Source organism: Anomalospiza imberbis, chromosome Z (assembly GCF_031753505.1).
Source record: "Anomalospiza imberbis isolate Cuckoo-Finch-1a 21T00152 chromosome Z, ASM3175350v1, whole genome shotgun sequence".
NCBI lineage: Eukaryota > Metazoa > Chordata > Aves > Passeriformes > Viduidae > Anomalospiza > Anomalospiza imberbis.
In genome coordinates, this window is record NC_089721.1 from 10,081,063 (window position 1) to 10,095,891 (window position 14,829).

A 14,829-nucleotide genomic window follows, 5' to 3' on the forward strand; every position below is an offset into this window, starting at 1 on the left:
TTCTAGCCAGAGCTTCTTCCAAGCCTCATGCAGCATCACCAGGCCCTGTCTCCAGGCACCAAAATTCAGGACCTTTCCTGCTCTTAAGGAAGAACTGAATTTGCTACCCCAGGGATAAGGAAAAATGTACGTTTTGTCTTTAAGCAGAATAAAAGCCAATTCCAGCTGCACCACTGAAAGATTCTCAAATCACCTTTCACCTTTACCACTATGATGCAATAGCAATTGATGCTGTTTTCCTTTGCATAAATAAGCATCCTTTAGTTGAACAAGGAATCTGAATGTAATACCTCCCCTAGGGGATGAAGAATGGATGGAAAGGAAATCCTTACTCTTGTCCACAGGCCAGGTTCCTGTCTCTCTGGATAGAAACAGTGGACAGAAGTGACTCCCTAAGAAACTGAGTACAACAGTCTCAAGATATATGCAAATTATATCTGGCATTAAACACTGTCTCTAAGATTTAGTCTGAAGCACCTTTCTTTTAGGGGAGGGGAAAAATTAAATCAGAGTAGAAAACAGAAAAAGCTCTACTGCACTAGCAGGGAACCCAGACATCTTGTTGTGACAACATGTCTTCAGAATGTTTGAAATTAGTAACCAAAAATAACTGCCACTTGTAAAGCATGTAAAATATAACCTTTTTTAATATATGAAATTGTAACTAGGTTTGTATAGTTCACTTGATAGAAAAAATGAAGGGTAACACAAATCTGATAGGAGAAGCCTCTTGCCTCAAACTTGTTTCATAACTGGTCTGACATTTAAAAAAAAATTGCTTCCTGTTACATTTCATCATTAAACTTGATTGCCAGCTATTTTTTGTGACATGACCATCATTCACTACTTGCAAGAGCAATGACATTTATGAAGAAAAATTGAAGGTGAAATTGCCCACTGCAGCTGGGAGGGCAGGATGTCTATGTATCTCTTAAAATTAATTTCGAAGGCTTAAATGTAGTTATGTAAAGCCTTGACCTTTCCTGAACTTTCTAAAGAGGCATGTAATTCCTGTACAAATCAATTTTATGTCTAAGAGCTCAATAGTAACACAGGTTTTGTAACTATAAGTTTATATTTATTTATATCAATCTCAATCTACCCTCTAGCCCAATGGCAACAACACTGTCCACAGAAATGATCTATATTGGAAAATTTTGAGACACCTATCTTTTTCCTTATTAAATCAACAATATTTAAAACAGAATTTTACAGTTTATCTCTTTTTAGTCTTGAAAAAATAACCTGTGCTTTGAAACTCAATTTTCAGACTGCATGAAGGCAAAATGTAATAAGCTTCAAGAAGTCACCTAAGTCCTTCCAGGTGTTCTTCACACAGCTTAAAATATCAAAATGGGACTCAATCACAATTCTTTGGGCTCCACCTAGCACCCCTGGACACTCTTGTGTCCCTTGAGCAGGCTATGGGTATGAAACTAGGACCAAAGAGAATCCTACACATAGCAGACTTGGAGGTTACATGAATGGGGAATAAACCATGTCAAGAGACAGTACATGGTGACAAGGGTGAGTAGGAACATAACCACTCCCTTTCCCAAATTCCTACTGCTCCTTAAAATTAGGATATGTCTTTGGAGGCAGAGATTAAAAAGATGCCACAAGCAACTATGTACAGCGTTGCCCTGTCAGCTCCATAGAACGTGAGCAGTGAGTCCTGCTTGCTCTAGATGCAAGAGTTAATGAGCACAACCCACCACAGGAAGAACGAAATTCACAGCAGATGTGTTTCCAGATATAACTTGGTCAGGAAATTAGTAAATTAGTGCTGAATGGTCAACTGGGAATCATGCATGCATTCACTGAGTAAATAATTGTTTTAAAAATGAAATATTTAGAGTTTCATACCCACTGAAATTTGCAAGCTTACTGTTCATACACAGCTCTGAATGAAGTTACCTTGCTCCAATTTCCTGTTTTCCAGCTAGCACATGGGCGGAGATAACATCTCCTTGCAGGATCAGGCTTTTTCATGTCCTGACAGTGAGATGTGTTCCTGCTGCTGCACTCCACATGTCTCCAAAAAGCCCCCATTCCACAGGTTGTAGAGCACTGCACAAGGGCAAGAGGAAAGCCCAGGGGCAAATTCAACATTAGTACATCATTCTGGAAACAATCCTGGAACCTAAATATAAATATCTAGAGCCATTTTAGATGACATATGTCATGGGAGATACCTGAAAGAAGATTTGAAATTCATTCTATTTTTACTTAATATTCTGAAGGAGGGCTTTTTTTGGTTTCTTAAGAAAATACCAATCCTGATTTATACTATGCACTTCTCTTCTTTGGCAAACTCCTGCTTACCAAGACATTCTAAATCTGTGCCAGCTGTTCCACTATTTTCTTCTGTTATCTTTGGGGATCCAAAGTAAAATGTAATTGCATACAATCTTCAGCATGTTCTCTCTCTTCCCCTAATACTGCTGATGAAAGAGTCAGCTAATTGAGTGCGTGATGCTGAAAACCTTAAATAAATATGTGAGGATCTTAAGAAAACTGTACAGGAAAATGTTTCTCTAAATCATTAATTCAGAAAGTGGCTGAGCATTTTCAGCATCTGGGAGGATTTCTGTGTCTCTTCTGAGGAAAGAGAATATTGATTATTCCAATCCATAACCCCAGAGTGCACACTCCTCACAAAAAACCCCAAACACAGTCATTGTATTCTGAAGCAGGAGGGGTTGAAAAGTGGTTGGAGACACTCATTTACCTTTTTCTGCCTTAGAAAGGGTGGGTCAGTGAGCTACACATGTAGAGCCAAATTCAACACACACTAAGCAGCCTGTAGCTGGCATGAGAAACAGCATAAATCATCTTGGATTAGACTTAATCCAAGCAAAATTATGAAGAGAGCAAATGCTATTGTGTGGTTTGAACTCCCTGTGTGGCAGTCAGAAAGTTAAATATGGAATGCTGAGTAAGTGTCCTTGGAAAAATAAGGAAACTTAAGCTGAAGCTAAGGCAGGAAAAAATCAACACTGGAGATGTTTGATCTCATGGCGATTCCCAGGATGTGTGTCCAAGTGGCCACAAAGGTCCTATTAAAGGAAACTGCATACCACTGCTCTGTTTTGCCTAGTGACACACCTATCCAAGGCAATTTTTTCTGACTGAGAGGACAGACTGCCCTTGTCTTGCTTTCTGATGACCTGATGCCTTCCTCAGCTTTGCCACACCAGTCTGACAACACCAAGACTTCACTAAAGGGATGCTTAAGTCTCTGACTGAAGCCCCTTTCTGAGCACACGTGAGAAGAGCAAAGGTGGCTCCATGGATGATGCTGGACAGATCACACTGAGGAAGATTTATGTTTCTGTCTGGGGAAGGTGAAACAGCAAGATTCTTTCAAATCCTGTTGTGTGCAGGCACAGGGCCAAGAGAGAAAGGCATGATACTTCAAATGGTTTCAGAATAAAGCCTTTGCTTTCTTAACTGTCGTTTGATGCTCAGTAAGTTTCTGAAGACATACTGCTTTTCCCTTTGTCATTTGGGAACCAAAATTTCCTTTTGGCACAGTAGATGTTGGTCACAGAGGGAGAAAGTGCAGGTGACTTTACATGACTAATAGAAGAATGAGATGACCAATATTAGAATGAGATGATCTCATGGTAAATGGAGTATCTTTGCTACCCAGAAAGCTCTTAGAAAGAAAAGTGATAGCCCAGAATGGCCCAGGAAAGTAGTAGGAAAGATAAAATTTACAGACAAGCACTGGTGGAAATGGGCACTGTTTTGCCCTACTCAAATTAGTGCTCTCCCTTGACCGGACAAGTGCCAGCCCTCTTATGGGACATGTCACACCTTTCCACCTCAGTGACTATCACTGCTCTTGGCACTATTTATTTACTAGTATGGATATCTCCTACAGAGCAAAGCAATGTCAAAATATTGACAGCTACTAAAAGAGAAAGAGCACAGCAAGATACTCATCAGGGTAGGTGCACTAGTCTTGAAATACCAATGCCTTGGAGAGATGTCATCTAGAAACAGATTCAAAGTTTTACTAAGGATGGGCAAACAGAAAGAGCAAAAATAAAAGTCAGAAAACTATAGATTGAAAATTAATTAAAAGTAATGAACAAAAAGAAAAGGTTCTGTGAATGTCAGACTCAAGGTGTGTATGTGAAATAGGTAACTTTTCTTTAATGCAAAAGAGAATAGCTGAATTTATTAATAGAACCACGGAATGGTTGAAATTGGAAAGGACCTTTGCTCAAGTAGGGCCACCTAGAGGCAGTTTCCCTGAACCATGTCCAGACAGCTTCAGAATACCTTCAAAGATGGAGACTCCATAAATTCTCTTTTTCATCAGTTCTTCAAATTTGAAAAATGAAGTTCAATGTGCCACACTTCCCATAACATATATTTCAACATGAAATAACAGCTTGAATGACAGTAGCAAAAGACTACTAAATTATTAAAGAATAACAAAGTTAGGTGCATTAAGTATCTTCAAATTTACTTCATCAGTTCTGTGAAACCAAATGTATTAACCTTATCTCTACATCCATTCAAGTGTTTATTTAATAATCTTTGAACTGTTGAAAATCAATTTTTATAATAGATTGGAAAAGTCCCAGAGGATTAGATAAGAATATCTTCCAATTTATCACTAGGAAAATAAAAAGTCCTATCTGTGGTCTAATGGAATGCTTCACCCAAGCACACTTCTCAAGAAGATAAAAACCAAATTATTAAACAATCAAGACCAAGATGGCAAATACTAACGAAGATAATAATGCAATCGAAAAGCCCACATGGACCCATCTAGAAGAAATAATTCAATTGAGTCTAATAACCTTTTCTGACAGGGAAACATGGCTTAATGAAAATAAGGAGCTGGCTGCTGTGATGCATTTTTACATGATCCTGCAAAGCATTCTTTTAGCAAATATAAATACAGTTTAGGTGAAATAATTACCAGGTTAGTGTCCAACTAACTGAAAAACTGTAATAAAGTGGTTCTCACTTGTTTAATGTCAAAATGAACAGACAATTCAAACATGGTTCATGATACAGGGCTCCAAAGCCAGGCTCTCTTCAGCGTTTTCATTAACTAACTGAATGAGGAAAGACAACATGCATTTAAGGCATTTGAAGATGATGGAAAGCTCGGAGAGTAGGCAGGAAGGTTGAAATCTGAATTCAATGACACCTCACCACATTAAAAACTGTAAGAAAGCAGTAGCCTGAAATTAAAAAAAGGATACAAAATGCTACATTTAGGGAAAACTTTTTATGCATACACACACACATACACACACACACACACACACACACATATTCACACACACACAGAGCTACCAAATGCAATAGAGAACTTCTGCTGATCTAGAAATACTGTAACAGGGATCCAGCATTTACAATGGACCACAAATTGAATTTATCAAAGCAAGATGGTTACAAAACAAGATAAATCTCATTTCTGTGTTCACAAAGAGGGTAATACATAAAATTATAATAATGAGTTGATTTTATATGCCATGTGTCCACTGGGACCACAATGAACATCACTGATAAAAAATATGTGATTAAACTGAAGCAAGATCAGACAAGAAAAACAAAATCCCCAGATATTTAGAGAGCACAAGGAAAATCTCAAAAGAATTTAGATGTCAGACCCCAAAAGAGTTATTAAGAAGATAATTTTCCTCCACAGTCCACAAATAAGAAAAGAGTATCCTCACTTTCAGTATGGAAGATTTTTGCTACGTAGAAGGAAAATATTTCAAGGTGCATAATGAATGAGTAGGACAGTAGCATCTCTGCTTGACAGGCCTTTGCTCAGGCTGTGGGGGCTTGGGGCCACAACCATTCCCTTGATCTTCTCTTATAGGGATATCTGCAGGAGGGAATGCTTCACCCGTCCCAGCAGAACATGGGAAGCTAAGGCCATTCTCACCTGGCCACAGGAAGGCACAAGATGAAAGCTCAAATTGCCATCAGGAGTACATGTCCTGAACAAGTGCTGATGCACTGAGGACAAAGCAGGGGTCTTACCCACTGTCTGCACCCAACACGATCTCAGGGGTCTAGATATGCCTCCACTGACATGAGATACACTTAGTAATCTCATGCTGTCCTTTTTGGGCCTGAATTTCTGCATTTCTATGATTGTGAATCATCCCCAGCAGACCCAAGAGCAAACAGGTACACAGAAACAGACCTTGGATAGCATTCTTCATCAGTACTGAGACACAGAGGCAGATCAGCACTAGGAGGTTTCCAGATCTGACCCTCTTTAGCTTGGAAAAAAGGCCATCAAAAAATGAGATTATTAGTTCAACATCTCTCACTTCAGGTATCATGAGCTCAAGAATATAAAATCCATTAGCATAAAAGGAACTCTGTTTACAGAAAAATAAAACTTTACAGTGGGAAGGGTATTAAATAAAAGTTGCTAAATTATGGCCAGGCCCCACGATGACTATGTTCATTCTCTGTAAGCAATCCAATCTTTGGTATCCCAAGTTACCACCTTTTTGTTTTTGTGATAAGTTTTTCGTATGTACAATACTGATTTCAGATAATTGTGACAAATTAAGAAACTCCGTTTCCTCCGCAGTGTTTCAGACTGCTGTTCACACTCTCCACTTACGAGCAAAAAACAACTTACCTCACTCCATTTGCCTACTATCCAGTAGGCATCACTGGGCAAATTGTTGGATGTTATTACGTGGCTGTTGTCTGTGACATTCATTAAAACACCCTCAGATGCTGCACTTTGGTTGTTCAGAGCATGCTTGGGAGCTGAGGACTGTGTGCTAGTGGTTATGGTGTCAGGTAGCTTTATTTCTTCTCTGCTGTCAGCCTGGTCTCTTGGTGCACGACCAAGCTCTGTAGGCATTTCTGTAACCAATGCTTGTGGGGTTGTTACTTCCACGACAGGCACATCAACTTGCAGACTGACATAGTTTGCTGCTGTTGGAAATGCCAGCCCTTGTGCTGCTCTGCTTACAGGATTGAGCACAGAAAGGTCTTGGTGATGAGATGCTGGTGAGGTCTGAGAAGTCACACTCTCATTCTGAGTGACAGGAGAGGCAGTGTCCAAGGTTGTGCTTCTGGTCCTGATTTCAGAATTGAGTTCGGTGCTGTAAAAGAGATCACCTGTTTTCTTGCTGGCTCCAAGTGGCCCATCAGTATTGTCAGATTCCTCAGTTAAGTAATCATAGCTGGAAGAAGTTATTTCTGGATTACTGGTAGACGAGGAAACAGGAGTGTCCTCACTTCTTTGCAACTCACTCTCTGCAGTAGAAACTGGCTCACTTTTAGAAGTGTTTTCAGCATGCCTTATAATTTCAGTACTTAAGCTGTTATGAAAAGGCCGTGAAGTACTGTTTTGATATGAGCTATTTTCAGTAGAAACAATTGGGTAATTGTAAACATCACTTGATTCAGCAAAATTACTTCGTAATGTCCTGTTGGGTGCTCCCTCTTTTCCTGAGACATTGACCAAACCAGAGGATGTAGGCAAACAGGGAGTTACACTTTCATGCTTGGGTATTTTTGTTGTGGTATGGAACCTGGAGTTTGGTCTGGGTATTCTGTGAGGAAGACTCCGTTCAGGATCAGCAGCTGTTTTTCTGATTATGATCTTGCCTCTTCTGGGTGCCTGTGGGGGAATCTGAAATCTTCCAGCAGAAGGGCATTGCTGAAGACCACACAGGGCCTTAGAGTTTGGTCTCTTGGAACTATCACATGGCTCATCATTATTTTTGGCACAAGTGACATTACGAGTCCTTATTCCACCACCACAAGTGACTGTGCACTGCAAATGAAACAGAATTAATGTATCTCCCCTGCACAGAAGTATCGGATGGCATTTGTTTATAATAAAGAAGCATCATGACAAAAAAATCAATTACAAAGCTTTTCCTGAAGAACAAGCCTCTCATTCTAGTGACATTCTGCTGTTTTTCGACAGTAAATGTCACCTCAGGGAAATAGTAGTGAGAAAAAACTACATGATAAAGAAAAAATATTAAAGTAATACGATAGAATTTGACTTCTTCATCGACTCACAAAATCATTTAGCCAATACATTTTCCACCAGATTTATAAAAAAAAACAGACTAAAAACCTGGAATTGAACACACACCCGGACTGGCTCAGTGCTGCTCACAGTGCCACAAACCTGCTGTGGTGATCCACGCAGCTCACAGACCCTTGCTGACTTTATGAAATGGATTTTTCATTCAGTCTTAGTACAACCATGAACTGCTGCCAGAGCTACTAGCATGTCTGTCCTCAATTAGAGACTACCAAAACTAACTAGCCAACCTGGCTTCTATTTAAATGAGAGCACTGCTGTGTATAAAGAGTGCTGGCAGCTAAAGAGACACAGCTTTTCTGTAATGTTTTTCATCTTCAGGCCCACAGGTACAGCCATGCCTTCAGCAGCTGTCCCGCAGCTAAGGATCTTGTAAAATCACACTTCTCTGGTTGGAGATACTAAGGCTGGATGACTGGTTGAGTAGGAGTGGAGATGCTACAAAAAAACCTACTGGTAGAATTCTTCCTAGGAAGCAAGAAAGCCTAACCAAGTGCTCAACATGAAGTGATAAACTCTCATTTTGCCAGGACATTATTGCTCCTGGCACATTTAACTCATTTTAGAGCTAGTCTGGGTCATGGGACAGTAGAAACACCAGTGACTTTTTGTTGCTGGAGCACTCTGTTGTTCATAGCTGTAAAATAACATCAGCTCTGAAGTAATAGGAGCAGGAAAGCAACCAGTGTAGCTTCACAGTAGACAGATTCATCAGCTCCTGTCATTTTTGCAGGCTAAATACCTGTCCTACACTCACTCTCCAGTTTCTTCAGGTGTAAAAATGCATTTTTGTCAGTAAATTGTAAATATAATCCAACAGTATGTGAGCACAAGCAGCTTGCCATTCCTATATAACTGTACTGTTAGTCATGTAAGTTCAATCTATTTTTTCACAGGTATTTAAAACATGGGGGTTACTTAATTAACAAAACAATCAACATTCTGTGATGATGGTTTGTGAGCAGCATAAACCAATCCAATACAGTCACAAGATTTTTTAGTACAGTATGTGACTCTGTTCTCATAGCAGTGAGTCCAATAAAAACAAAGACTGAGGAAAAAGAAGGGAAGATAATATTTACAGGTAGAAGGGACCCTCAACAATCCAACTGCCTAAGCACTTCATGGCTGACCAAAAGTCAAAGCATGCTGTTAAGGGCACTGTCCAAATGCTCTCTTAAACACTGACAAACTGGTGACATTGAACACCTCTCTAGGCAGCCTGTTCCAGTATTTGACAACCCTCCCAGAAGAGAAATGCTTCCCAATGTCCAACCTGAACCTCTCTTGGTGCAGATCTGAACAATTCCCTTCTGTTCCCAAAGCTATGGGAGAAAGGCAGAGTCTTGGATGCAAGAGATATGAATGTAAAGAATTTTAAAACGCTCTGTAGACCTACAGAGATGACAGTAGTCATTCCCCTAGTCTGGCCCACAGCAGCCATTGCACTCACACAGATTCTTTATCAGTAAGCACATTACGTTCTACAGTCCCAAAAGCTCAGCAAGTTAACATGCAATGCTTCCTTAAGTCTTTGGGAAGCAGGGCTGCTTTTTTTTTTTTTTTTTTTTTCTTTCTGCACAAAGGATCTGTGAACACACTAAACTATAAAAAGGTATTTTAGAAAAAAATTAAAAAGGCAAAACAGCAGGTTGTTGGTCCTCTCTGCTGACTATAATAGATCATTTTGAGACAAAGTTCAGTGTTTCAGCTGACATGAATTTACCTCAGTCCAGTTGCTCACTGTCCAGTCAGATGGGCACAAGATATCTCTGTTGCATGACAGATGGGTCTTTGGTTTAAGCAGGTGCTGGCACTCTGTGACATCCAGAGCTTGCTCATCAGATCCCACTGTCTGGATGCAAAGTACAGTTCTCTTCTTCTGGCCTGTTGGGCCACATGTGGTCGAACATTTCTGCCACTCCCCTGCCCACCACCTGAAAACCAGCAGGGTGGGAAACATCAGAAAACAACCCACCACAAGCACATCAAGGAAAAGGTCAGAGACTGCAAGAAAAAGAGCCAGTAAATGTGGGCTCAGATATATGCTCTTCACATAAGGTTCAAATCACTCAAGCTCTTCCATACACCCTGTGCTCTTGTACCAGCCAGTCAGTGAAAGAGAGAAGACAGAAGTAGGCAGGATTTCCAGACAGAAGTAGACAATAAGCATTATGCTTCAATAAAGTGTAAAAATCTACTGACTAGGTAGTCTTTCAAATCCAAATCTGAGGAACTGCTAGCAAATCTACTTAAGCAAGTAATCTATTTACTCTATCCTATTGCTTATCTGTTTATTGCTACCTCAGTACAGAAGAGTTAACAAATGAGAATTGTCATGAGACTGGGGAGTCTGTAATGACGGAGGTGGAAAAGGTCCCTTTACCCATGTCTAAGCAGCCAGTACTGCACAAATACTCAAACTGGCTCTCCATAAGGGTTACCTCCCTCCACAAGGCCTCTTCCCATTAGGGGAAGCAGTGAGGCACACAGCCCCAAAACCAGGTTAGTGAGAGCTAAGCTGTGTGGGATCAGTGCCCTGCAGTACTGTCCCTCTGGGCATGGTGTCCAGGCCTGCGTTCGGCTGGACTTTTCTGTACTTCAATCCTTCATGAAGCAGAAACGAGCCCTCTATGTGTCTCTGTCATGGCTGAAGTCAGTCTTCCATGCTGTGGTATGCAATTTTCCACCAAACTGAGGGTAACCCTTTCCTCTGCAACAGTATATTCTAGTGCAAAACACCTTACCTACAAGAGCTGTTCCCTTTACATTTGGTTCACCTTAGCATCACCCAACTACTTTATCCCATGCTGACCCAGAGCAATTTGTGCACCTGCGTATCTGCCCTCTGTGATAAGAAAGGGGAGCAAAGAATTCTGGGTTTCTAGAGTTTGAGAAGTATTGGCATCAACTGTGACATTTACCTGAAGATTTATCTTTATAGCTGAAAAAAAGAAGGAAAAAACATCAAACCAAGAAAAGCCTTTTTCCTTCAGTTAACCATGCCCTAAGCAAGAATACAACTTCAAGCTGCTGCATAAAATATCTGGCCCAGCTCTAAACTCTAAACTACAAAAGCTGCTTAACAATATTGCTTGTTCCAGAGTTTTTAAGGAGGTCACAAAAAAGCCTTATAGTGAAAACAAAGCAGGAATATATTTTAAAAACACCCTTCTAGAAAAAAAGGTAGGAAAAAAATGCTTTTGACTTAGAACCAACAGTATTCTAGTTTTGTTTTTTTTTTCTTTTAAGGTCCGTGAACTTAGAGACAAAACAATCCTATTCTGATAAATACATCAAAGTTCAGAATCCAGATTTATAACAGTTTTTATGCTTTGTCTTTGCTGATAATCCCTCTCCCCTCCCTACTGTAGTCTCCGTGTTCCTTAATTCATTTTTACTTCCATTGCAAATGAGCTGCCACTGATGTGGAAGGCACTGGTATCTACTCCTAATAATTAAAGAAAAAATAACCCAAACAACCAAGACTCAGAGCCATCAAGTTACAATACAGCTTATTTGTGCAGTCATCTGGTCCTCACTGTGGTACCTAACACCCATCTTCTTCCTGTTTAGTAATCTATACATACAGCACTTCCTTTTAAGTTACCCCAAAGGCCTTCATGGCACTGATTGCTTTGCTCCAGAATGCAGTCCACTGCCACCACAACCCAGTGATAAGGTCTCTGGACCTAATTAAACTAAAAAATATCCCCAAAATATCTTTCCAAATAAACGAGTATTTCCAAATTAAATTAAAAAACATCTGAAAATATCTACCCAAAATATCTTTCTCCTTGTCTTGCCTTCCTTCAGATTGTTTCTTGTTCTTCCAGGTCTGCAAACAACAAAGGAACTCTAACAAGTAAATAAAAACTAAGTACACCTCAGCCAAACACAGCAATAAAAAGAAAAAAAAAGAGAAAATTATCATCACCTGAATCAAGCCATTTCAGGGTTGTTATCATCTCTTGCATCATCTTTACAATTTTATCTCTTCTATAATCTTTTAAATTGCTGACATTTCCGCACAAATGGAATATGTGAATTGCTCTATTAATTTTAATGGGACCAAATTACATATTTTGAGGCACAGATATGCTAAACTGACACCTCTTCCCCCTCAGCATTTTCAAATGGATCTGACTGAGGGTTTGACAATTGGTATGTTGAAATACCAATTTCCAAGCAATAAATTATCAGAGCTTACCACAGAACCTACCTTGAGCAGCAGTAATGGTGTATGATTAACTGTGGCACACCATAAACTTTTTAAAAGTTGTGGAAGTAGTCAAAAAAGTCAGGTGCTCCACACTTAGAAAATCCCAGAATTAAGATTTTATTCTATTCCATCTTCATGATCAAAATAAAACTACAGTCAGCCAGGTAATTTTTTCTGTAGACTTCTTCCTCACTCAGTGCAGGTAACTTCAAAAAAGCTTGCTCTAACTGGAAGTTTACTCTTAAGAGTAGCTGGAATTTTTGATGTGTTTTCCTATTTTCATCCTAGGGTACATGCATACGCCTAATTATCCAAGAGTCAGAAACCTGACATGGAATCACCTGTGCTCCTGTCTCTTCATGGTTTCTGCTTGAGGACCTGAACTGTGGCATCTCAGCCCAAGGGGAACAAAGGCAAACCAAGGATAGCAAAACAACCAACATCCATTTGTCTGTTCTGGCACAGGATGCCCCAGAGCAAGCTCTGGACCACAGAGAAGAGAGCAGCACCTGAGTGACTGCTTTGCCAAGCTCTGCTTATCTTGGAGCTTTTTCTGTCTCCTTGCAGTGCAGAGGCATAACCAAAACTGGATGTGACTGCCAAACACATATCCAGAATTAACACAGCAATCCAAGCTCTAAATATGCAACTTCTGAGAGGAAATTACCAAGATGTTGGATCTCCCAGCCAAGCTAAAGACTGTGGTGAGAGACTGGGACAAGCTCGTGGACAATAAAGCCTCATGGGAGTCAGCACCCAATATTTGTCCCTACCTCTGGTTTCTGATTCTACCTCTGGCATTTACTGCTACAGCAACTGAGTGGTTCTTAAGTATTAATGCATCAACAGATCCCTGCAAAGTGAAATGACTGTCTTATCTCCACAGGCAGGCATGGCATGGAAAGATTGTGGTAGCAAACAAACAAACAAATATGCAAAATGCACAAGTTAGGTAATTAATTTGCATGAGCACTGTTTTTCCTCAGACTGTCAAAACAGGGAGCAGCCTGTCTAGTGAAAACATAACTTCAGGTAGTTTTGAGCTGCAGGTGTGAGTGTTCAGCTCTTCTGCAAGCCTGGGACAGAGATAGGAAGAAAATCTCATTCTTTCAGGTGGCATTCAGCTGCCTTAAATGAGACTTATCTTTTCCTCACAAACTGGGTTTCTAAGGCTTGTAACAAATTAGGCAGAGCCCAAAAGCCTGTGACATAGTCCTCATCTATATATAGAAGATGTGTGGTGAACGATGAGTGAATCCTGTTGAAAAAGCAATAGCATGGGATTTTGGTGCCATGGGGCCGAAAGTTCCCTCCTTCCCATCATGGCATGTCACACCTAAAGAGAGACTGTTGGCTTTCATTATGTGTTTGTCCAGCATCAGGCAAGCAAATACCAACGGTGTGTGGATTCTCACTCTGTGCACTGGAATAGAAACCAGATTTCCTATTCTTATTATGTTGTTGGAAGTGTAGTCAGCAGTTTGGAAGCAGGACAACACAATAAGAACAGATAAAAAGTAACGGATTCCGAGTACTTTTAAAATAATCTATTTATGGTTACTCTGTTCAAGTGGGTAGTCAAGTTAAAAAGGCTGCAGACAAGTTTCTTTACAGGGGAAAGCAAAACTTTATTCACAATGTTATAAGTAGTTAAATTGATTTTTTAAAATTGATTTTAACATTAACATCTATGGGACTAAATACTTGCCTACCAAAGAAACATTCAACTGGAAACCATACTCCATAGCATGATGTGGGAAAAAGCAAGCATTTGTGCTACAGTCTCGATGCACTGCACCTAAGCTATATCACTGAAGCAGTATATGAGTGACTGCATGAAATTTTAACTCTCAGCTGTCCAGTCACTTTTATTTTGTTCTGAATCAAAACACAGCATACATGTATTGTGAAATTAATTTTTTTTATTTTCTTCTGAATTATTTTAGGAGAAAGTATAATAATAAGTGTAATAATAAGCATAAAATAAATACAAAGAGCAAATCAGCTGACAAACAAGAATGTTAAGGCTTAGACTTCTCAGAAGTCTGTAATTTAAACAGTATACAACTGACTTCCTGAAATGGATTAATGAGGTAAGATCTTTTTGTGAAAGCCACAACCACTTTATTCTTTGTCTGTAGCTTCTGTTGATAAATTATCTATTTCTTATTTAGTGGTCTAGTAGCATGTTTTTCATCAGTGTGATTTAGCAGGGAACAGCCATCATTCTTCGGATAGAACTTACTATAAAGCACCTGTTTAGAAGTGCAAGGTCATCCAACTATTTCAGTTCTGTGGCTGCAGCACTAAAGAAAGGTCTCCTGCAGGGTTTTGTTTAACAGCACTGTCCTCACCTCTGGCACAGAATTTAGCCACCTCTCTACGGAACACTTTGTCCTCAGCAGCTCCATGTGAACTCTCAGTTATCCCACATAATGCCACGTGGGACAGTCACACCTGCCTCCAGCATTCAGACTTCCTTTAGAACCAACAAACTGCACTAAACTGTCTTGGGTTTCGAAGGAAGATTAGTAAC

The 14,829-nt window shown here is 39.8% G+C and overlaps 1 protein-coding gene across 2 annotated transcripts in view; it reads right to left on the reverse strand.

The window, feature by feature from the left end:
- The window catches only part of ADAMTS12 (ADAM metallopeptidase with thrombospondin type 1 motif 12), a 144,600-nt gene that overhangs the window by 8,024 nt on the left and 121,747 nt on the right, over nt 1-14,829 (reverse strand). For both annotated transcript variants that reach the window (XM_068176960.1, XM_068176961.1), the window contains 3 exons: nt 9,798-10,008; nt 6,638-7,789; nt 1,918-2,070 (listed from right to left, as the gene is read on the reverse strand). In XM_068176960.1, the coding sequence (XP_068033061.1) occupies nt 1,918-2,070; nt 6,638-7,789; nt 9,798-10,008 (1,516 nt within the window). The remainder of the gene's footprint in view (nt 1-1,917; nt 2,071-6,637; nt 7,790-9,797; nt 10,009-14,829) is intronic.